General features: G+C 48.6%; 1 protein-coding gene across 3 annotated transcripts in view; it reads right to left on the reverse strand.

Moving 5' to 3' along the window:
• The window catches only part of BCL11A (BCL11 transcription factor A), a gene marked incomplete at both ends in the record, with an annotated part of 70,557 nt that overhangs the window by 7,047 nt on the left and 40,135 nt on the right, over positions 1-23,375 (reverse strand). For 2 of the 3 annotated variants that reach the window (XM_082277235.1, XM_082277234.1), the window contains one exon: positions 348-2,353. In XM_082277235.1, coding sequence (XP_082133361.1) covers positions 348-2,353 — 2,006 coding nt within the window. Of the gene's footprint in view, positions 1-347; positions 2,354-23,375 lie in introns of those variants that run through there. The other variant, XM_082277236.1, reaches the window with a different exon arrangement.

A 23,375-nucleotide genomic window follows, 5' to 3' on the forward strand; every position in this document is an offset into this window, starting at 1 on the left:
CCAAAAATTAAAAAAAAAAAAAAATAGAATAAAATAAACCAACCAAAATAAAAAAACAACCCAAAACAAAAAAAAAAAAAAAAACCCCAACATACACAACATGTAAATTATTGCACAAGAGAAAGGCTCAAAGTTTGCGTAAAATGCAATAGTATTGCCCCGATACAGATCATGCATTCAAACGGTGAGAACAAAAAGAAAATAAACAGGGTGTGCTGGTGACAAGCACTTTCCAAATATCCTTAGCTTCCATGACTTCCATCACAAGGGACTAGAAAACCTCTACGGGGATGCGGGATGGGTTAGGGACGGGGGTGGATGGGGAAGGGGGGGGTACGAATATACCTCTATTCAGTTTTTATCTCGTTATTCAAGACTCGATCACTGTGCCATTTTTTCATGTGTTTCTCCAGGGTACTGTACACGCTAAAAGGCATCTTACAAATCTCGCATTTGTAAACGTCCTTTCCCACCTGCCCGTGTGTTTTCATGTGCCGGGTGAGCTTGCTACTCTGGGCGCAGGCGTAGTTGCAAAGCTCACACTTATACGGCCTCTCGCCCGTGTGGCTCCGTCTGTGGACGGTGAGATTACTACAGTTCTTGAAGACCTTCCCACAGTACTCACAAGTGTCGCTGCGTCTGCCCTCTTTTGAGCTGGGCCTGCCAGGGCCCGGGCCACTAATATGGGGGGTGCTCCCTCCGCTTCCCGTGCCGCTGCGGCCTGAGATCCCTCCGTCCAGCTCGCCCGGCGGCGTGGAGAAGCGCAGGCTGCCGTTCTCCGAGGAGTGCTCGGAGGAGGAGGCGAAGGGCGATTGTCGGGAGTCGCCGAAGCTGAGGAAGGGGTCCTTCAGCTGCCGGGAGGCGGCGTAGCCCGCCAGCCACTGGGAGTAAACGTTCTCGGTGTTGGGCATGGCGGCGGCCGGCAGGTCGAACTCCTTCTCCAGCTTGATGCGTTTGGAGAAGGGGCTCAGGGAGCTGGGGCTACCCAGCAGCAGCTTTTTGGACAGGCCTCCCGAGGCGGACTCCCCCGGGGAGCAGCCCCGGCCATTGACGGCCCCCTCGTCAATGCGGTCGGACTCGCCGGCCACAGAGTCTTCGTCGCAAGTGTCCCTGTGCACCTCGGGCTCGGGGAGGTGGCCCCGCTTGTGTTTCTCCCCCAGGACCTGGTGGAAGGCCTCACTGAAGTGCTGCATGGAGCTCAAGACCATGCCCTGCATGACGTCCGGCATCGACCGGCCCTCCTCTCCAGCCCGTGAGTTGTTCTCGTGGTGACGGGCCGCCTCCAGGCTCATCCCAAAGCCATAGTCCGGCCTGTCGCTCTCGTTCAAGTCCTCCTCCTCTTCCTCCTCCTCCTCCTCCTCTTCCTCCTCCTCCTCCTCCTCTTCCTCATCCCCGTTCTCAGGGATCATGTTGGGGTCATTCTCGCTCTTGAACTTGGCCACCACGGACTTGAGGGCACTGCTGGCGCTGCCCACCAGGTCGCTGGTGCCCGGCTCAGGGGAGCTGGCGGTGGAGAGCCCATCGTCCGACTTCACTGTCATGGGGGAGGACTTGTGCATGTGGGTCTTCATGTGGCGCTTCAGCTTGCTGGCCTGCGTGCAGGCGTGGTCGCAGAGGTTGCACTTGTAGGGCTTCTCCCCCGTGTGGCTCCGGCGGTGGACCACCAGGTTGCTCTGAAACTTGAAGGTCTTCCCGCAGAACTCGCAGGACTTGGACTTCATGGGGGGCTGGGAGGGAGGAGGAGCAGACTGCAGAGGAGGAAGGGGCGGCGTGGCCAGGAACGGGGGCTTGCTGCCGGGCTGGAAGGGCTGCAGCAACCTTTGCATAGGGCTGGGCCGGCTCGGGGACAAGGGTGGGCTGGAGGTGTTGCCGGCCAGCTCCCGCAGCCTCCGTGAGAAATCCATAGCGGGGGGCTCCATCGCCATGGGGTTCAGTCGCAGCACCCTGTCAAAGGCACTAGGGTGATGGGTGGCCAGAGCCATTTCTTCCGCACCCAGGCGCTCAATGCGATGCGGATCCAAATGGTGCCTCGGGGGAGGGCTAAAGAGGGGCGGCGTGGGTGGGAAACGCCCTTCTCCCAGCCCCGACGCCTCCCTCGAGACCGAGCCGGGTATTCTGAGCAGGTTAAAAGGGTTATTGTCTGCAATGTGAATCCCGTGGAGAGGTGGCTGGGAAGGGCACTCTGCACCTAGTCCTGTTGGGATACCAACCCGTGGCGTCAGGGGGCTGCCGTGCTCGCTTTCTAGGTAGATCCGTAAGCCGTGCGTGTTCTGTGCGTGCTGCAAGAGGAACCAGGCGCTGTTGAAAGGCTGTTTACAAGTCGTACACGTGTAGCTGCTGGGCTCGTCTTTACCTGCAAAACAACACAACAAGCAGCGTCAATCTCCGGCCGTCCAGCGGCGGGCGAGCGCTCGCCTCCCCGCCTAACCTCCTCTCCCCCTCCGGGACACTCAGCTGGGAGCTGGGGAAGGGACATCCCAGCTGAGGGACACGCAGGGGACACGGATGGGAAGAGTTAAGGGACACAATGGGGAGATCCAAACCCACGCCAAGCACATCCACCTCCTCCCAACCATGCCCAGCTCTGGGTTCAAAAATGAACCACGGTGGGTAACCATAGCACAAAACAAGCTATGAAAAAAAGGAGATGTTAAAAGTCAGTCAGTGCCAGCTCCAACTCAACAGACTTTATGCTGCAAGAGGCTGCTAGGATTTAGAGGGCGGGTAAATAAATATGTAAATAAATATATAAATGGATAAATAAATATAAAATAAATAAATCCCCTTCTGAAAAGCACTCCACATAGATCAGTTCAAAGCATCAGAACTGCCAGCAAGCTGGGCATCGACACATTTTTAGTCTCCTCCTTATTTTGAGACTAACAATGTGTACAAAATTAAGCATCAATTTCTGCTCCTTAGCCGAGATTCACCTCTGGGGCAAGGAAAAAAATAAAAATAAGAAGGGAAAGAAAAAAAAAATCGAGCATGGGACAGGGAAAGGGGAAGATAGAGAGAGCGGCAGCTCCGCCAGGGAAAGAGCTGGAGGGTGGCCAGGAGGCCTGGCCGAGCGCCCTGCCGGAGCCGCATTATTTCTCTCGCGCTGAAAAGAAGCTGAGGATGGTAAATGCCACTTTGGCAAGTAGCGAGCTAACTCTATTTCATGATAATTTATTTTTGGAGATAACACGGACATTATAAAAGAGCAACCAACTAATAAATAACTAAACAAAAAGCCGGCTAATAATGACAGCAGAAAGCAGCCCCTTCTAATATATGGCAAAACAAGGGGGATGAATAACTTTTTGAGGGCCGCCCACGAGGGAAGAGCGGCGTGAGATATGGCGAAGGTGAGGGTGCCTTTATTGATTACTGGGATTTTGCAAATAATTCACTTCCACCCCCATATGGATGCTTTTTGCTAAATGCTGGTAAACCAAAGCTGGAGCTAAGAGAAGGATATAAATTCATTTCCAGCCTTGTTCAGCAGTTCTCACAGAGCTGTTGTTTAGCGATATTTTAACAAATAAAAATAACATTGCGGTTTGCTGAGAGATAAACCAGGAGCCCTCCAAGGGCATCAGCACTTGGGGTGGTAACTGGCCTTCACCACATATTCCTGCCCTGACCCAACATTTGCATCCCAAGGAATCTGCTCCTTAGGCATCTCTCTTGGGTAAACAATCTGCACTGAGAGTTGCTCCCATTAGGTTTCCCCTACTTGCCGAAAATAAGGGAAAAGAAAAGCTAAAAAACCAAATAAGGCAAATTAGGAAAGGGAACATCGCTTGATCTGCGCCCATCTTGTTTCCCATCTCACAGGGGAGGAGGGGAGGAAAAGCATCATGTGATCATTTTCCTTCTGAGTGATCTGGGGATACAGGACAGAACTAGGCATCTTTAATGTCCCTTCCAACCCAAACCATTCTGTGATCCTATGAGATCCAGCACTGGCTGTACTGCTCCATCCCAGCTTCCCTCCCTGCCTCCCGGCTCTGCCGCTATTCTACGTTTGGCCTGAGAAGCTGAATCAGGCAAGCAAAGAGCCTCAATCATCTACAGCAGGCATTTAACACTTTAATCACTTTAAAAGCCCTTGGAATAATATTTAACATTTCATCCTGAAGCCGGCGTTGGAATAAAATGCACTGTGGTGTTTAGTATGTGCCAGGCATGTGAGCACAGATAAATACTTCAATCTGCTGAAATTAGAGGGAAATTCAATTGGACTTTCACATTCCTATGCTCATTTGTGAGCTCAGGGGGGGAAAAAAAAATCATCTTGCTTCACCGTAATGAAGTGGAAGTTTTTAACACCACGGTAGGAGCTAACAACGAAACACTACCTCGCCTCTCTACCTTATAGATCAGGTCAGAGAAAATAGCATTTTATCTTATAATGAGGATACAACATCGAGCATTTGCTACCACATTTTAGTATTCCCATCAACTAGATATTCTAGATCATAAGGGCAGCTCATGTAATCATAATGTCAATGAGAAGGGCTGTTACGACTGAGACTAAAGATTACATGGAAAAAGCTGCTTTGAAACTGGTAATTATTACCAGTCCACTAATAGCAAATGATGCATTACAGTTTCACCATATAATCTGTATTTCACTCAGCTCCTGCCAGTGCGGCCTTATTATATTACAGCGTTCACAAATTCTAAATTCCTAAGCTACAGTCATCAATAAATGTGTTACTTCCCATAATTTGCAAAATTACTTTGTTCATAACATCTTCGACTGTTATAAAGACTGGAATTGATTTCCTGCGTGGCAAAATTAGGGCTACATTGATTTAGTGGAGTGTAAAATGTAAGATTATTCTTCATGTGCTTGCCTGAAAAACAAGTTTTCAATTCACTGTCCGTGTTTGGTAATCAAGATAATAATTTACATTTAAAATCATGTTTATGTACAGAACTTCCCTAAACAACCCAACATTTTCAAGGGAGCAATGTAAAACCAGGCAACAAAACGAAGGAGCGAAACAGTTAAAATCCACCATTTGTCTCCACCTCCTGCTCTGAAGAGACATGATTTCTAATTTGTCTATTAGTGCTTGATTAATTATGAAGGCTATTGACTGACCATATCACCATCTAGAGATACGTTCCAGTCTGATGCAGCCTTGCCAAACTGCGAAAATTATGGCACTAATCCACAGCAACAAGACGGGTCCTTAGACTGCTGCGGCAATCCCTGGGTCTGGAAGGGACTCGCCTTTCCTTGCTCCCATCCAACCACCACCATGGGTTCTTTGGGACACTGTTTGGGTCCCCTCAAGAGTCAGATGGGATTGCAGGACCCAAAGGCTGCATCCACTGATGTCTCCTAGCTGTGGGCCAGCCCCTGTCCACACAGCCTTCCCAGCTAACACATGTGGGCAAGACCACAGGCAAGCAAGGTGGGTCTCACAGCAGGGAGATGCAATAGCCTGTGCTGGCAAAGGACAGAGCTGGAGAATGCCCCACAGGGCTTTTTGTGCCTCATCATCCAGCAGGATAATGTGATGGGATATGTCATCAATTGAGATGCCACTGGGGCTTTCAGCTGATTTCCAAGAGAAGTCACTGCTGAACCAGCTCTCCTTGGCCATCAGCAGCAGGGCTGGAGCTCACATCCTGGGGCTGGAGCTCACATCCTTGGCTACTTCTCATTCAGGAATGCGAGGCTGAAAGGGATCCCCAGCTCTCACCCTCTGACCTTCCCTGCAATACCTGTCACTGTGACCAACACAGCGTCTTTCAATAAAGCACAACCTCCTCCAGCCCCGCAAATTGCGGGGCAGAGCGCAAAATCCCAGTGAAATGTATTCAAACCAGCTCAGCAGACAGGGAGAGCACCCACTGCTTGCCACCACAGTCAGTTCCCACAGCTAATCACACTCACAGACAGGTACTGGGATACACCTGAACTTCTCTGGCTCTAATTTCTACCTGTTCTCTTTATATTTTGAGGTTTTTTGTGGTTGAAACATGGAAAAGCTCTTGATACACAATGGGCCCCCTCACACACACCAAGGTGTTCTTCGTGAAATCGAGGCACACTTCAAAATCCAGTTATTTTTCCATCCTGAGGCCACCCCTTCACTACTCAAGGACCAGCCTAGCCCTTCTTATCCTGGCATCATGCTGGGAAGGACCTGATTTTCCTCTCAGCCTCCCACAGAGCTGCTGCCTTCCAGGGTACTGCACCCAGCTCTGTAAGCACATCCCCAATTCCACTCTTCCAGCCAAGGACCACAGCAGGCTGGAGCCAATGTCTTCTCAACACACCCTTCCTGACAGTCTTTCCAGACCACCCCATTAACCTGCCCCTCTTGCTCTGCACCCGCCTTTGCTTTACCCACAACGCCAATCAACCAGAATTGCATATTAATTTCTAAATCACCATCGAAGCACTAAGCACCACTGAGGCTCCCATCAGCACCTGCTGAGCTCTCCAGCTAAGCCCCCACATTCCCAAATCTGGTGGCCAGCTCTGCATCACCTGTGCTAGCAGTACCACCCAGTGCTCGATCTTCCCACACGCAATGTCACAGCGCTGTGCAGAGTCTATTTCATCTACATTTATCAACCAAAGTTGTCATCTAGAAGAATGAAATCAGGTTTATTTGACAAGATCTATATTCCATAAATCTAGGCTGAGTGGCACGAATTATATTTCTATCCTTTAATTCTTTATCAATTGAATCTTATGTTGGTTCTTCCATTATTTTGCCCAGAAGAGATAAGCAAAGTGTTGCCAACTCTCCCACATTAACCTGACCAGCTCTTGACAGCATTTTCCCAGTTCATAAGCTTTTTTAGAAACCAGCATCATGTGTCAACTCTTCAGGCTTCCTTGGGTGCAACTTTTCAGAGCCTTTTTATTTAAGAATATTTCTCTCCATTGAAGGAGAAAAACTTTTTCTCTCTCCTTGTGTAAAACCCTCCGTGGCTACTAATAAGCTAGGAAAAAAACATCATCAGCCACCCAAGATACAGAAATGTATCATGGCTGCTCTACAGGTCTACAGCAGAAATACATACCAAGAATTTCTACCTTACTGCTTCTTCCATTTATCCCTTCTCTTTTCTCCAGAATCCTGAGAAGCTCTCTCCCTCCTCCTCTCCCCACTGGTGCCAGGCACAAGTTTTCCTCGGCATCTTCAGCTCCCCTGACCCGTTCTCTACCCGCCATGGTTTCTCACTGCGATTGATTGCTATCCATTTTCCATTTTTTTAATTGTCATATATTGATTTTTTTAATATCTAATTGCTGTTCTCATCTCACCACTGAAGCGAGTGAAGTGGGTTTTGGACTGGGGCCAAAGTTGCCCTCTCCTTCCTGGACAGCTCATCAACTCTTTACAAATAGCCTCCAATTACCATTCGCATTTTTGTGTGTACATTTTTCCTCCCAGTCAATTTTACTGCTCATTTTCCTCCTACTTGGGAAATTACCCCTGTAAGAGAATTACATGGGGATACCATGACCCAAATACAAACCTTGGGCCAACATGACACCTGACTGGCGTCACCCAGTGAAGCATCCACCACCATTACATTTTTATTCCTTCTCTACGTCCTGGATGGCAAAAGACCAGTGATGAGACACAGCATTTCGCTACAGCACAAATGTCCAGCGTTTCTCAAGTTATTGGCTCCTGTTTAAAAAAAAAGCAGCAGAACAGCTCTTGCCTGCCATGCCCCCAGAAGAAGTGACTTAACCAGTGACACGCGACTGACAGATTTAGCTTCTGATCTGCAAAATGTTAACAAATGAGCAGGATGGGTATTGGCATTTGAGTGCCTTTAAGGGCAGTTGGCACAATTACTCAGTAAAATATGAGAGGATGGCTGCTTTCAGCATTAAGGGGCTTTTTTTATATTAAGGAAAAGCTGGTGCTTCTGTACTGCGCTCACAGATACACCCAGCGCGCTCCGAGTCCGAGTTGGAGCAAGCCAACACCTCCAGGCACAATAGAGCTGGCTCCAAGCAAGAACCACAGCCATGTCCACAGCCACCAGCAGCAAAGCCAGACAAGATGCTGGGGAGAAGACCAGCTGGGAGGAGAAGCTGTCAGCTAGATGCTACTGCTGGGAGGGAAAAGAGGAAAAAAAAAAAAAGAAAAAAAAAAGGCATTTCTGGAGCTAGGCATGCAAGTTCAGGCACTGCCAAGTGAGTAATGGAATAATCTGCTGCCAATGTGCTTTGGAAGAGCTTCCTTAGTTTCTCAAAAGTCAGGGCTGGATCCAGGAAAGCTGCTCGCTGGACACAGCACACGCAGCAACCTCTGGGTGCACCTAACCAGGCCCACGGCACAGGACACTGTTTGGGGAAGGAGCCCCAGCTTAAGGAGCAGGATATTAAACACAAGATGTGTTTCACCCCAGGGCACTGCACGGGCTGTACACAAACACGGAGCATTAGAGACACCCCAGTTTTCCCAGTGTTTTCCCAAACAAACCGGCAGCGTAAGCAGTGACTGCACACGTGCCAGTGGTGTTCACAAGGATTTCATTCACAGCTGCAGATTTACTCCCTCAGAGAAATCCCCAAGCCAGAGAAATCTCCAAGCAGACCTGGATGTGGCCCTTGCTGCCTGGACGGCCCAGGCCCTGTTCTCAGCAGCATCCCTCCACAAACCAGCACCACAGGCCTTGATGGCTTTGCTCCTGTGTTCTCCCTCACCTTCCCAAGAAACCTGAATGTGTAAGCAAAGCCAAAGAGTCTTTACCAGGCTTCCTGCACATACACACCTTTCTCTATCAAACAGCAAAGACAGAAGTTAAAACTGAATCAAACACATGCAACGTGCAGGAAGCATCCCTCTCTCTTCTGCTTGCCACCAAACAATCATGGGAGGAACAGCCTGAGCCAAACCCAGGAACTTCTTTATTCAGCTTTAATGTCAACTGACTGCTTGATTTTTGGACTGATAAATTCGGAGTTGTTATGGTATTTAAAGGGGGGAAGAAAAAAAATTGAGTTAATTGTTACCACTTGTCCTTGATTCAGTTCTCCATCTGGCTTGTCAAATATCTCTTTTTTTTTTCTCCTCTCTCTCTCTCTTGGAAATCCATACTGTTGGAATTCCTTTCAACTGCAAACTAGTGAAGTGGAACAGTTGGGACACAGGAAGCATCGCAGGGCCAGGAGATAAGCGGGTCCTGCTCCATTCCTGCAGCAGCCACTTCTCCCTTAGTAAGGAAGAGCTGCTTTGGCGTGACTCCTGGTAGCATCAGTTCAGAAGGGAAACTGTAACTGTCCAAAGGTATTTTCTCCTCCCTGCACTAATTCCCTCCTCCTGATCCTCCGGATTGCAAAAGGCACGTGATTAACCTGGTCCATCATTAACCAGCCCTAAGCAACTGCTGGCACTGGGAGCATCAGCACTGCCACTGCTGCTCCCATAATAATTGGAATAACACTAAATAATAGCAGTAGCTGCATTTGTGTACAACAGGGTACTTCCTCTCTACAAACTCTTCTCTTTATCATGAGAGGAACCAGATTCAAAAAGACTGAAAAAGGAAAATATCCCAAACAATCTGAAGGAACTCTGCAGAGTCCACACTGTTTATGCAAAGGCCTGGTGGAGAGTCTTGGGACCAGCTTAGTCATGAAAACGTCAAAAAACCTAGAAGAGGTTTTGCTTTGCAGGACTCTCAATGCTCCATCTGCCATCTTTACCACATTTTCTTTACTATAACTTATGGATAAAAGGTATTCCTGAAACTGATATTCAATACTGAAATCGATACATCAATATTGATATTTATATTCTTGAAAATAATTATTCTGCCTGCAAATTCAGACTTCCTGAAATCATATTAATAAAACTGGGGAAATGCTTCGCAAACCAACTATGAGTAACACCACTTTTTCATTACACCTCCTTTTAAAAACCATCCTTAAGAAAGAACCAGGCCAAAACATTAATGCCGTGACTCAAACTTCAAAAAGAAATCCAAGCCCCAGCAATAATAAAACAGCAGCTGGCACTGCTTTGCCAGTCAAAGATTTAGACTGGAGTTAGGAACTCCAAGAATTCCCCATTTTCTCCCAAAGCCAAATTTTCATTGGGTTTTACAGCACTGCTCAAGTTTCCACAAAGCAGAAGTTTTTTTGGGCCTGAAGAAAGAGCAGGTGGGAAGGAGTGGGACGAGGGAGACCAGTTCTTGCCTGCAGAAGAAATGGGTATTTCATGGGTAACCAGTTTGGTTGCAGCCTCAACACTACTCATTCTTCTAACCAGAACCAAAGTCCATACACTTAAGATTCCCACCCCAAAAAATACTTCATTAGCAACAAGCAACAGAACACACAGTTTGTCAGAGCCTCAGTGGGGTGCTGGGGTCTCATGGCCTGACCTCAGCGTCTGTCACCACTTTCAAGGCAATGACGATTTGGCCACCAATAAAACCTGCTTCAAGCTCCAACTTGGCAAGTAAGGTATCAGCCTGCGACTGATTTTGTGCTTTTTTAAAACCTAAGAGGGGTGGAAATCTGTCGCGCCTTGATTAGTGAGGAACAGAGGAAACCTGTCATGGGAAAACAATGCTGTGCTTGAAATTCAGCTCTGAGTGAGTTTTAGAAGAAACCCCTCAAGCAAAGATGACCTGATCACGTGCACAGATGCACCCTATACATTAACACTATGGGGTGGATAAAGAGAGGTGATGCAGACCTCAGCAAGACATGGGAAGCAGCTCCAGTAACTACAGACACCAGTGGCGGGACCTAAAGGCTGAACTATGCAGTGTTTTCAGCTCTGCAGGAGGAACTCTCCACTGATACCATCACACATCTCTAAAACACCCTCAGTGAAGTAACCAACATCCCAGATGCCATCCCTGGCAGTATTCAAGGCCAGGCTGGATGGGCACTGAGCAACCTGGTCTAGTGGAAAGTGATTCTGCCCATGGCAGAGGGGTTGGAACTGGATGGTCTCTAAGGTCCCTTCAACCCAAACCATTCTGTGTTTCTGTGATGCACAATCTTCCCCACCTGCCTGTCCCTGACTGCCTCTCCCCGAACACAGGCATAGGGATTGTAAAGGATTCAAACAGGAATAGCATCACTGGAGCGACACCTGCTAAATCAGCCCCTCTGGATCTACCTGGCACCAGGTTTATCCCCTGCTGGAAGGTCCACCTGGACCCACCAAAGACCAAGCCTCATCTAAGCCCTGCCCCAAAACCAGTATCAAAGCCATTCCACAGCCTCACCTGATTATCCAGCAAATGGTACCTGGCTCCAACAGTCCACAATTATGCATTTACCCAGTGGCTGCTGGGGACAATCAAGTCAATAATTCACTTTTTAAATGCAGTGCTGTAATTATACAGCTACAAAGAGCTTCCAAATCACTTCATTCACGCATACACCTACACGTTGAATTGTTTCCCTTTCTACCGTTTTCTCCCTGGCTGGCGGCATCTGAAGGAAAGCCAGAGCACACTTCAGAAAGTTTCTTGCAAGGGAGAGGAAGGAGATGCTCTAGCACATCTCAGGTCACCCCCACCGGTGTGGGGCAGAGGGTGTTTCTCCCTATTTGCGTTGTGGTTTTGGTACCACTCAGTCGTGCAGCCAGCACCTGGCACAGGTGAGGGTGAGTCATAGATGCTGCTCTGCAATGCACATCGTGCACTCAGTATCTCTTACACACAGAGACTCCCAGACCAATGCCAGGACACTGCTTTCCCAGGAAGAGCTGCTAAAGCCTGCTGACCTGATTAGTGCTGCAAGACCTTGCTGGAGGACACGGCAGCTCTGCCGCAGGGGGCACACTCCTGGAGAGATGAAGTGTGCTTCAAACCGGCTGAGCCCCATCCCAGGGACAAAGTGGGGCCGGCACCTTCCAACCACTGCTCACCAGCAGGGACACTGCTGCCAGAGTATCACTGGGCCATCAAGTCCCCTCATCACCTATGACCCTGCTTTATTTTTGCTGATTTTTCACATCTCAGTGTCTCTATTTGATGTGCCCAGCTCTGTAAAGCCACATGCATTTAAACCATCACCTTGAAGAGATACGGTGGTCCCTGACAGTCCCTCCTGGCCCTTCTCATCAGCCAGGCACCACCAACATCCCCTTCCCCAGCCCACAGCACCCAGCTCCCACCCATGCTTTGGGAAGGGCGTCGGTGGAGCCAAAAATCCCCAGCCCTCAGCCAAGTCAGTGGCTGAGGAACTCCCTGGAAGCCTTATTCCACCATCTCCTTCCCAGAACAGATCCTCTTCAGACTCTCCTCCTTCCCAGCCTTCTCCTTTGGCTCGCTTTCCTCTCACTTTCAAATTAATGATATTTAGCCAGCAGCAAACCATCCTGACAAAGTGGGTCAGGGGAACTGCAGGTCCCCCGAACGACACCTCCGCCTGCAAATCATCTGCCAGAAAGGCAAAGGTTTATTCTGTCCCTGAGCAAGTTCAATGTCACCATGGAGCTGCAAGCACAGCAAGTGCTGAACCAGATCCTACAACGTTTAGTTTCATAACTTGCACAAGCAAGTACTAGTAGAATCGATAAATTATATATATTTTTTCCCCTCTCTGCTTTGCAAATAGGACCAAAAGGTGTCGTAAAGTTGTCCAGTCTTCTCCGGTTTATCCTGTCTCCTCTCCATCGTTGAGATATCCTTGAAGTTGAAAATGATATAATACTCCGAATATCTGGAGTTTGGAAGGATGTAAGACTTGCAAGAATTGCTACAGCTTTATTGCATTCTCGGGGCACAGAGAGTATTTACCACACATACATCAAGTCAAGGAATGCAAAAAGGGCATGCGGAAATTTGGCGCTCCGAGCTCAGGAGCTGAAACTCCCAGAAAGGCAGATAAAGAGTGGATTTCCTTATTTATAGATTTGCAGATGAAACCCAACAAAACCAGCCCTCCCCCCTCCAAAAAAAAAAACCCCACCTCCCTCTTTTATGTCAGTAAGGCTGATTCAATTTCCAGGCTTGCAAGGTCTCCTCTCGCCAAGTATTACCCGACCCCAATAACACGCGCTGTTCCAAGGTTAAGATCCGTTTCCTTACAATAATGCAGAAAGCTGTTGTTTCAGTCGTGGCTGCAGAATTCAGCTTTGAAGGACAGGTTAGTACCACACTACATTTAACTGAATTCAGTTCATCTGATTATACAGTGCCTTGCTTTCTGGAATATGTAATCATCTCTTTCTGATGACATTTTAAATATCCAACTAGACAAATAATTGCAGCAATAATTGATAGCTGAGTCAAGCTGGAAGATTATTGATTGGCACAGTACCCACTGAAACAAATGTTCATCTTTCAAACATTACAGTGAAGATGCTTAAATCTAACTTTTGCTGATAAATGATAAAAATTTGATTTACTGATAAAACCACCGGAATAGAAGATGCACTTCAGGATTTGATTACCTGGGGAAATTTTTTCAAAGAAAAATTAGGCTGTGGGATTTATATTCTATTTCACGTGAATAATTGCCAAGATATGGATAAGCTGTTGGAACATAAACACACGCGGAGGAGTCTTTAAGAGTTGCTGATTAACTCTCTACCTTCCTGAGTGGAATTTATCTGTTCCCAGTCACTGTTTATGTGGGAGTTTATCCTGCTGCCTTCCCAAGGATGCATCCACCGGTCTCATTACCAGCGGCAGGAATTACGTGTCAGAAGAGATCCACTGGTCGTTTTCCCAGCAGCTCGAAGCCCTCAGTTTAAATGTGCATAATCTAACTCTGCTGTGAACGCAGCTCCAAGTAGGGTTCAATCTCATTGTCCGTGGTGTAAATCAGGAGCACCACCACCTCAATCTGTGGCACCACAGAACGGCAGTGAGAGGAAAGTCAAAACCAGGTGCATTTCCAAACTGCCTCCCTATCTTAAAGCTGAAATAAAACCACTTTTCAGCTGCTTAGGGCCTGCTTAAACTTGGGTTTCCTTCTAATTATGAAATTCCAGACCCCGCAGCACTACCTATACATCAGGGGAGAGAGGGGGAATTTCTGAAACTTACTGATTAGAAAGCAGAGCGAGTGGCCACGGCAGAGAATCGCATGCGGGGAAAGGCAGGCAATGAGCTGCCTAGTTAGGGCAGAGGAGCTGTCGCAAGGCAGAAGCCTGAAATTAAGGAAGAGAGCCAGAATATTTGAGCAGGGAACAAAGAGCATAAATTCCAGAGTAAGAGATGAAAAATGCACTGAAACGTTTTGAAACGGAGCCATTAGGAGCTGATTGAGTCTCAGAGCTACTGTTAAAAATCAGCCGCTTGTTAGATGCGGCGATCAGCTGAGCCCTGACACTTAAGGCGTACGAGGGGGCTTGTCGAGTGGCTTCGCTCTAATTTAGAGATCCTCAGCTAATTAGAAAGCCCTCAGATTTTCTGCAAATGCAGGTCACTATCGACAGCTCCTGCTTTTGATGCTTTCCGGGTGACAGTTGCCAGACTGACCTTTCCAGCACTGGCAGGGCTGCCCAGAACCTCGCCATGCCGGGGAATTCAATCACGGCCGCCAGCGCCACCGGGAAGTTACAAGTAAGGTTAGTCTGCTCCTAGATGTCGTTTCCTTCTCTGAAACAAGCCCTGATGAAATCTGCATCTGCTTAATGCTATAAATAGCTCCAGTGTTGAATTATTATTATTTTCCTCCCTGCTGAGTGGATGTCACAGCCAGTCCAGAACTTCAAGGTGGGAGCTTATCAAAGGTGGCACCAGCAGCATTTAGGAGAAGGGAATTGCTTTATGGGGGACAACCTGCTTGCATTGAACTCACATCCACAACTCTTTGCAGGAGAGAAACCTCCCTTTGAGATTTCATTTCCCCAATGCCTATGGCTGCAGAGAATGAAGGCCCTGCCCAGGGGACGGCACTTCCTGGGCTTCCCTGAGCACCCAGCATGTCCCATTCCATGGGGATGCCTTTCCCAGTCACGAGCAAGGTCCGGTGATGCTCTCCAGAGTGGAAACCACTGATAACACCTAATGCAGGGCAAAAAGCAACACAGGCAACCACTGAACAAAACAAGGCTTGTTTGGAAATGCATGGAAACGCTTGGAAGTTACAGTGACAACCCAAAGGCAAGATGACAGACCCGCAGTCACACAGGGAGTTGGCAGCAGACGCTAGAAAATTAACTCTCAGGAACTGTCTAGCATTGGCAGGGAAATGAATGAGATGATCTAAGAGATATTTTCCACCTCTAATAGGATTTGATGATGATTTTGCATAGGCTTTTGTGCTAGCCTGGCTTTTGATAAAGGCATGGTGTCTCTTTTCAACCCACATGCAAGGGAGAGATTAATAAGTTGCAAACTCGGCCCACCTCAGCTATAAATGGTTCCTGTGCCCATAGGGGGAAAAAAATCCAAGCTATGGCTGCAAAAAACCCCAGTGAACTGTGTGCAGTTAGTGCTTTCACACCCAAATCCTCAGTTATTAAGAGATTTGGAAAGGAGAGAAAAATTCTCCTCCAGCATCCAAAAAACCATCAGTTTAGTAGCCAGACAGGCAGCAATGCACAAACCGTGTCCAGCTAAGGAGCACTGGATTGAGACCCTTCCAGGGAGAGTCTTCTGGGGGCTGTGGGAGGTATGGAGAGATGAGATGGCTCCAGCATACCCTGCAGGAGAAGGGGACAGAGCTGTTGCACTCGTGTGGCAAGTGCTGGGCATGGACATTTCTGCCCGTGCACAGCCTCAGACTGGCAGAAGGTAAGACCTGAGGACTGGCCTCGGAGGACGCATTAAGACAGCACTGATGGTAAAGAACTAAATGAAAACCAGAGTTTTCAAGCATACAAAACAGATTGTAGAGAACCCCAGTTTTCAGCAAAATAAGCATTTTCTTACAGGAAAACACAATTAAATGTTGTAACTGCCAGCACTTAGATACCAGTAACAGCCTCTATAACAAACCCCTAACCTCACCTGTTCAAGCAAATAATCTCCCAGATAGTCTACATGGTCATATCAAAATATCCTTCCTTACTCCATGGGCTGTTCCACTGCTATTTTTCAGAACGAAAATTTGAATTCACTTCCAGGATCCTGGCCCTGCTCTTTAGCATCCCTGGGACTAAACCAAGCCTTGGTGCTGTCTAACCCTTGTGCTGGGCCAAATGAATGTGGCTGAATGAGCCACTCTCCTGCTCTTCACCCATGAGTCTTCCTCTTTTGACTCTTCATCTCTCTAACTTTGAGGACACATTGCATCATAAGGAGGGTGGGATCTCCATCACACATCTGCTGATGCTACCACAGGCAACCCACACATTCTGCTGTACATTCAAGTGCACAGGAGGACACAGGGCACACTGTGACCTGCCAGCAGCACCTCCACATCCACACAGCCAGGACAACCCATCTGGGAGGCACATGCAGGCATCACTTCCCTTGCTGCCAGCACACAGAGCAGCTCTGCTTTTCAGGAAAACCAGCCAAAGGGCCAAAGATGGACAACCAGACCCATCTGTGCATGCCTGACCACAGACTTTTGTCTGCAGCAAGTGCTTCAGGTTCAGGGCTGCTGTTGTTCACGCTGCAGTCAGGTCCAGCGGCCACCACGGGGGACCAGAGCCCCTCAGAGCGCAGCACTGCACCCAGAGATAACAAAATGACAGTTCCTGCCCCTGGAGCTGGCAGCTATCACCATCACTATTAGGACCTGCTGAGAGGGGCTGCCAGTTTAAACAGGCACTGCCTCCACGCCAACACTCCCCACTCCTCAGGCTTAAGAGCACCGAGTATTTCAGCTGGTGAGCGGCAGAAGTCGCAATCCTCTCGTTTGCTGCCATGTCTCGGAGCGCTTTTGAAAAGCCACAGAGGCCCATTCGTGGTTGGAGTAAAAGAAATTGGCCTCATGTAATTTTTTAGCAGTAATATAATAAGAGCAATAACATTAAAAAGTATTAACACCAAGATGTTGCACTCAAGTCCGAGGAACTCCGTGTGCTTTGCAATGTCATTAATGCCATGAAGGCTGTACAGGGAGTGGAAGGGTTGCTCATTCCATTCACTGACTCTGGGTCCTCATTTTCCTGCAGATGGGAGCAGTTTCCAACAAGTACAAGCAAGCACACAGCTCACACTTGCCACCTCCAGCACCTCCAACACTCTGTCTGTGGCTGACACCCTGCACTTCCCAAAAAAGGGTGCTGGATGCGGTGGGGATAGGTAGCAGCTCCATAAAAGATGTACAAGTCCTTGAGCCATCACTTTACCTGAACATGTTATCAGAAAACACCCCATCAGGGGCAGGCTGGGAGATGGCCATATATACAACAGGTCTGAAACTGCCATCAGCTTCACCTCAATCCTTTTCTGATGTCCTTGGCCATCCAGTTAAGATCTGACAGCATTTAAAGATGACAGTGCTTGAGGTAATGGGACAATGCCATAACAGGATTACAGGAAATGTGAAAGAAAGGACATACGTACGTAATGTCATTTAGGTAATGTCATCTATGAACAGTTTTGCTGCAATTTTTGCTGACAAAGAAGTCAGTCTCACTTATACAATTCCTTTAAACTCTATTATTGCCGTAAATAAATTTACTTCTTCCTGAAAGAAAGCTTTCTGGATTCATAGTCACAAATATTTTGTCCAACTTTCTGCCCTGAGGTGGGGTATCCTGGGGGGAAGAAGTCACATAAACCAGCACGAGGCAGTGAGCAGGATGAGGCAGGAAGATCGAAGGACTCCCCGCCACTCTCCCAACTGCTGCAGAGCACCCAGACTTCATAAGATCCTCCCAATTAATTTCCACCCAGCTATTTCCTCCCCACGCCTTTTTTTCCATCAGTATTCCCTTTCAGTCCCACCGCAGCTGCCCCCGAAACAGCTTCCTCATTGTCCCCCACCAGAAGTGGTGTATGTGTGCCAAGCAACTGACCGCAAACAAAAGCTTGTTTGACCAACGCTTGTTCTGAAACAAAACCCCGGCTGGAGAAGGAAATCCCGCAAAGGAGGGGGGGATTGATGCTGGGACAATTTGGAAGGCGAGCCCAGGGCGACTCACATTCTTGCCAGACAATGGTGTCTGGCCTCTTCATTCACTGCCTGCCTCGCACCCCTCCCCAAAAAGTCCCCCCTAAAAGCCATGTTTATTATATAGTCTGATAAGCAGGGGAGATGCCGTTAAATTGAGCCCGCAACACTCTCGCGCGCTGCCCGCGGCGCCTCGGGGACACAGGGCAGACAATAGGAGAAGCCTCTACGGGGACTTGGAGAAGGGTTTCTGGAACTGAACTTATTGCTAGGCGATATTGCAAGGAGTTGATTCCTTCTAGATGGGACGGTGAAAATTCATGGCCAAGGGTGCGTGTGTGAATTCCCCCTGTGTTACCCTGTATTGGGGAATATTTACTTATTCTGAGCAGTATGTTTCTTCCCACCTCCCCAGCCTTGCCTTAGGTGACTCCTTCCCCTGAGCAGCTGTTGAGAGATGGCTGAGCCTTTGCCCCCTGCACATCTGCCTGCCATTGGCATGTGAAAATACTGATTAGAGGAAACACCCTCGCTGGGCAGGCAGCCCCCTCCCTCGATAAGTACGGTTGGAAACCACAGGAGTTGCACAGGCTGGCTCGGGAGCTGTGTGCCGGCCTGACCATCTTATCCGTTAATAAACAGACACCCAGGTCCTGCTGGCGTTGAGCAACGCCGACATCTGCCCGCTGAGGCAACGTGTGGGGCAGCAGCTGGGTGTGTGGCCAGCGGGGTTTGCTGCAGGCTCCCTGTAGTCTTTTGTGGGGCAGCATCCCACCACCTGTCCATCTGTCCACTCGGGCATGCACCACTGCTAGAAGATGCTTGGAGTAAAGATAAGATACATTAAAAATCCTCACAAAGTCATAATAATCAGCCCTTGAATGGCACATCCCAGATCACCTGTCACCCAGCTGTCCCCAGAGCGCACCTCACCACCCCCCTGCACCAGGTAGAGACTGAGAAACCAACCAAAGCAGCTCCAGTCCTTTCCCCTGCACCTGCGCTCCGGTCACCACCTAAGCAGAAGAAAAGCTTTTGCTGTGATTAAAGGCCGATTCCAAAGCAGATCTGCCATTTCGGTGCTGAGGCCGCTCACAGTGTTTAGTCAGTACCGGGGTGTTTGCAAGCAGGTGCACACAGCTTTGATTTCTGTCCCGCAGAAGTGCAGGTGCAGTCAGTCTGGAGAGACCAGCCACAGAACTGAGGGGCTGACTTTGGTTCTGTTTAGAGAGTGCCAGAGTTACAGACCCAATCCTAAGGCACACTGCGGGTCCCTCGCTTTTGGGTTAGAATCTGCCCCTCTGGACCCTGTGTATCTGGGTCAGTTTTGCTGTTTCTTGAGCTCTCAGCTTTACAGAGATCCCACCACCGCTGAGCTTCCACAGCCTTGGACAACACCAAAATGGGAGCCATGGAAGCCATCCATCCCCTTGGTGCAGCTCCAGCAGCACCTGCAGCTCCTTGCCCCCTTCAGCAGGACATGCGGGTGATCAGGATCTGATCAGGTCATAAACAGCTGCAGTGCGTGTGCCTTCCACAGCACATCCCACATTTTTAGGCTGTTTGAAGCAATTCTGCACTTACTTTCCCATCTCCTCTAAGCTGAGCTTTTAACAGCCCTCCAAAGTGGTGTGTCGCTGCAGGCACCACTTATGGACTCATGGTGAGGATGTCCCATGCCACTGTGTCCATCCAGAGAGCTCCTGGCACTAGAGGAAACAGCAAGGGGGACAGGTGACCGCTACAAAACCGGCCTGCTCGAGCTATGCTGCCTCTGAGACACCAACCAGAACGTCCAGCTACACTATACATCGAGCAAAACACTACACAGACTTCTCTTTGGGGTTGCCACGTTAATAATGCTGCCCTAAAGTTGCCCTGAGCACTTACTGTTTCCATCTGCCTCCTCTCAAGTCGGGATGCTTCAGAGGCAGAGGACATCCCTGCTGGAAACTAAAGGAGAGGCTGCCAGGGAAACACATGCAGCCCTTCCAAGCCCAACAGGCATTTTTAAGCACAACCCTACTACTTTCAGAAAACCGGCCCTAATTGTTCTTATCCTGGTAAAGCCTCTCTGGGCACAGCACTGCCCCACAAGAGCACAAATAACTGCATGAAGGGAGGGGTCTACCCCATCCCACCCCCTGCAGCCAGGCTCATCAGCAATCCATCCATGGCCAAATGAGATGACTGGGACATACGGTTTGCAGGTACAATTTCAGGAATGGGGCTATTCCTGTTAGAACACAGGCAGAAAAACAGAGTTAATGCCCTTGTTATCTGGCTAACCACGTTGCTGTGCTGGGCACGGTCTGTCCAGTGATACTGGCCAAGCAGGGATGCTGCAGCACGGGGAGCTACAGGAGCAGGGCATACAGCGGTCCCAGCAAACTAACCAGCCACCATGGAAAACCTGGCTTTATTCCTTACTACGAGCATCAGGAAGTGATTTTCCCTCCCCAAGTCACTTGATCCTTCCCCTGCATGCAGCTCACCTGTCCAAGCCAGTGTTGCAGCAGCAGAGGGGCTCACCACAGCCAGGGATGTGGATGGAGCAGCCTCATGGCTCTGCTCCCCCTGTACAACACCAAATCCCAGGTGATGGGCTGACACAGGCTGCTGAACCTGACACTGCTCTGACACTGCTCCAGCAGGCCAGAGCTGAGGCACACATGACTCATTTATAAATTATATACTAAAATTATATACTACTTTTTTTTTTAAATTCAAATACTGTTAAGCAGAAATTGCACAGCAATTTGCTTTGTTTCTTTGATCATGGGATTGCTGCTCTTCTTTCCTTGGGGAAAAACATGCCCTAAAAACAAACAAATGCTGCACTGGAAGTAAAGAGCCCACTCCTTTGAAAGCTCTGGAGACACACTTATAGCTGTTAGAAGACACACATTCGTCCCTAAAAACCAAGGCTATCCCAAACTGTGACGCTGAAGGACACCAGGAGGCCCTAAGCAACCCCAGACTATGGTTTCACAACCTTGCAAATATTTTCCAAACTCCTAATCTTACGAATAAGTGGAACAGGACAGGCAATCACTATCAGCATGTGAAAACAGAGGGCTTTCTCTGCCAGGGCTGGGGCAGCTACTGATGTATTCCAACCCTGCTCCAGAACAGCCACTGCTTTCCACTGACAGCACTTGATTTATTCCAGTCACTTTGGTGAAGCCTCCAGCTTTCCCTACCACTGACTCAAACTCTTCTTGGTTCTGCAGATCTGGAATAATCCCTTTGGCCTCATGGCAGCAAGCAGTGTGAAGCCCGCCTGCATATATCCGATCTGAAGTGGAACTGAAGTCCTGTTGTCAAATTCTATTCCAGAGCGCCAGTAGGATCCTGTAATCCCATGGCTCCAAGAAAGCTTTAGGAAAAAACACAGATCTAGTGAGAATCACCATCAAACCATCAGCAACGCCTGGATACCTACCTATGTGGATATTTGGACTAACTTCCAACAGAAAGGCACAAGGTGAATTTTCCTCTATACCTATCCAAATCCATCTACACCTGGCTCTGCACAAAAGCCACCAAAATCTCTTAACCTCTCATTCTAAGTGACAATTGCCATTTTCCTATGTGGGGCCTGATGTGACATTTGCCTCCAACCATTAGCTGCAGACTTGGAATCAGACCCTCTCTGTGAGTGACCCTGGGGAGGAGCAGCATTCCAGGATAAGGTGGGAGTTTGCGGCCTGGTATAGAAATGTGTCTCTCAAATGCAGGGGTTGTCTCTCCATCATCCTTTGCTCTGAGCTTCTTCAGCCCACAATCTCACTCTGGGCTGCTCTGAATCAGCCCTGTGCCACATAATTGCATGAATTCAGTGCTAAGCCTGAACTAACAGAGCCAGGCTCTCACGGGGCTTATCAGCTGGGGCTGCAGGGGCTCAGCACCTACCCCACTCCCGGCAGGGCCGTGGCACGGGTCCAGCCGGCTCTGAGCGGGAGCGGAGCTTGCCATGTCCGCTGGCAAAACGAACGCAAGCCTCGTAAGAAGTACGCCTCGGAAAGCCTGGAAATCTGAGAGCTTTTTGTGCTGTAATAATGCAATTCAAAAGACTATCGGGATTGTATAAATATTTGTACAGACACTTATCGCTGGAGCAGTCAGATACTTGGGCCCCCTGCATCAGCTGATCGGCTTCAAGTCCTCGCCTCCTCTGCTAAACCAAAACCGGGCAACTCCAGCATCACCATCCACACAGCGAAACATAAAGCCTCTGTTTATATAAATAGTCTCCAGCCTCTACCCTCCCTGCTTGCTGGGAGGTTGTCAGCAAAATAAAAAGTGGGACTGGATTCCCGGCCCACTAAAAAAGAATAGGAGCAGGATGTATGTTTTAGCCAAGGAATTAATTAATTATTATTAATACAATGAATGCTTGCTAGGAAATGTTTGTACTTTGACACTGTAATTAAATATTCTCGCTCATGCAGCTCTCAGCCTTCAGAAATTAGTATTGCATTTTACAGTCCAGTTTGGGGTTCTTTTAATAAGGAAATACTTTCACACTGGATTTTTCATTTTCTGCTGGCACGGGAAGGCAGGAGAAGGTCTCTGAACACCCATGCCTATTTGCCTTTCTGAACAATTTCAAATACTTTTTTTCTGTGGCGTAGAGTTTTCAAAATGAAAAGTCCTCTGTCCTTTTTGCTCCAGTACAAGCTTGATCTTGGTGAATAAAATGGGTTCCATCACCCTGGGTGCCTCCCTCTGCACTTCCGCTGCTATTATTCGCATTCCCACGAGCTAAACCAGCAATCTCTTCATGATCAGGTACTTATGCAAGGCTTGTGGGGAAAACTCGTTCAAGAAACGACTCTCCACCGCACAAGGACTGCAACACCTCACCCAAGTGAAGGGCTGGTTTCTAATCCCTTTACTCAAGGTCTGTTTGCTTCAGCCAGCTGCCCACAGAAAGCAGGCAGCAGAATCCAGCCCTCTGTCTCCGTGAAATGGGTCAAAGACACGTAGGATTACTGCTAATTTGGAAAGAAAGCACCCAAGACATAATGTAATTCCACCACTAGATTTTATCGCTCTTACTCACAATGAGCAAATACCAGGGGAATCACTGAGAAGAGAGCTCAGAAGGAAACCAGACCCAGCTCCTTCCTGCCAGAGCCGCCGCCGGAGCCAACCAGAGCCACCGCCAAAGCCACGCAGCCCCAGCTCCCCAGCCGGGTAACTAACCACCAGACCAGGTGAGCCTCACCTGCCTCACCCTTCCCACAAAAGAAGAAAGCACTGGAGCTCGGGTTCAGGGATTTAATTTCTCCTCCTTAACCTCAGAAGGACGCGCGCAATTGCTCCGTTTTACCATTGCTGATTTAGCTAATGCTCAGTTCCAGCAGGAAACATCTTAACTCTGAAGATCTGATGATTG

The sequence above is a fragment of the Coloeus monedula genome (assembly GCF_965178545.1).
Source record: "Coloeus monedula genome assembly, chromosome: 2".
Taxonomy (NCBI): Eukaryota; Metazoa; Chordata; class Aves; order Passeriformes; family Corvidae; genus Coloeus; species Coloeus monedula.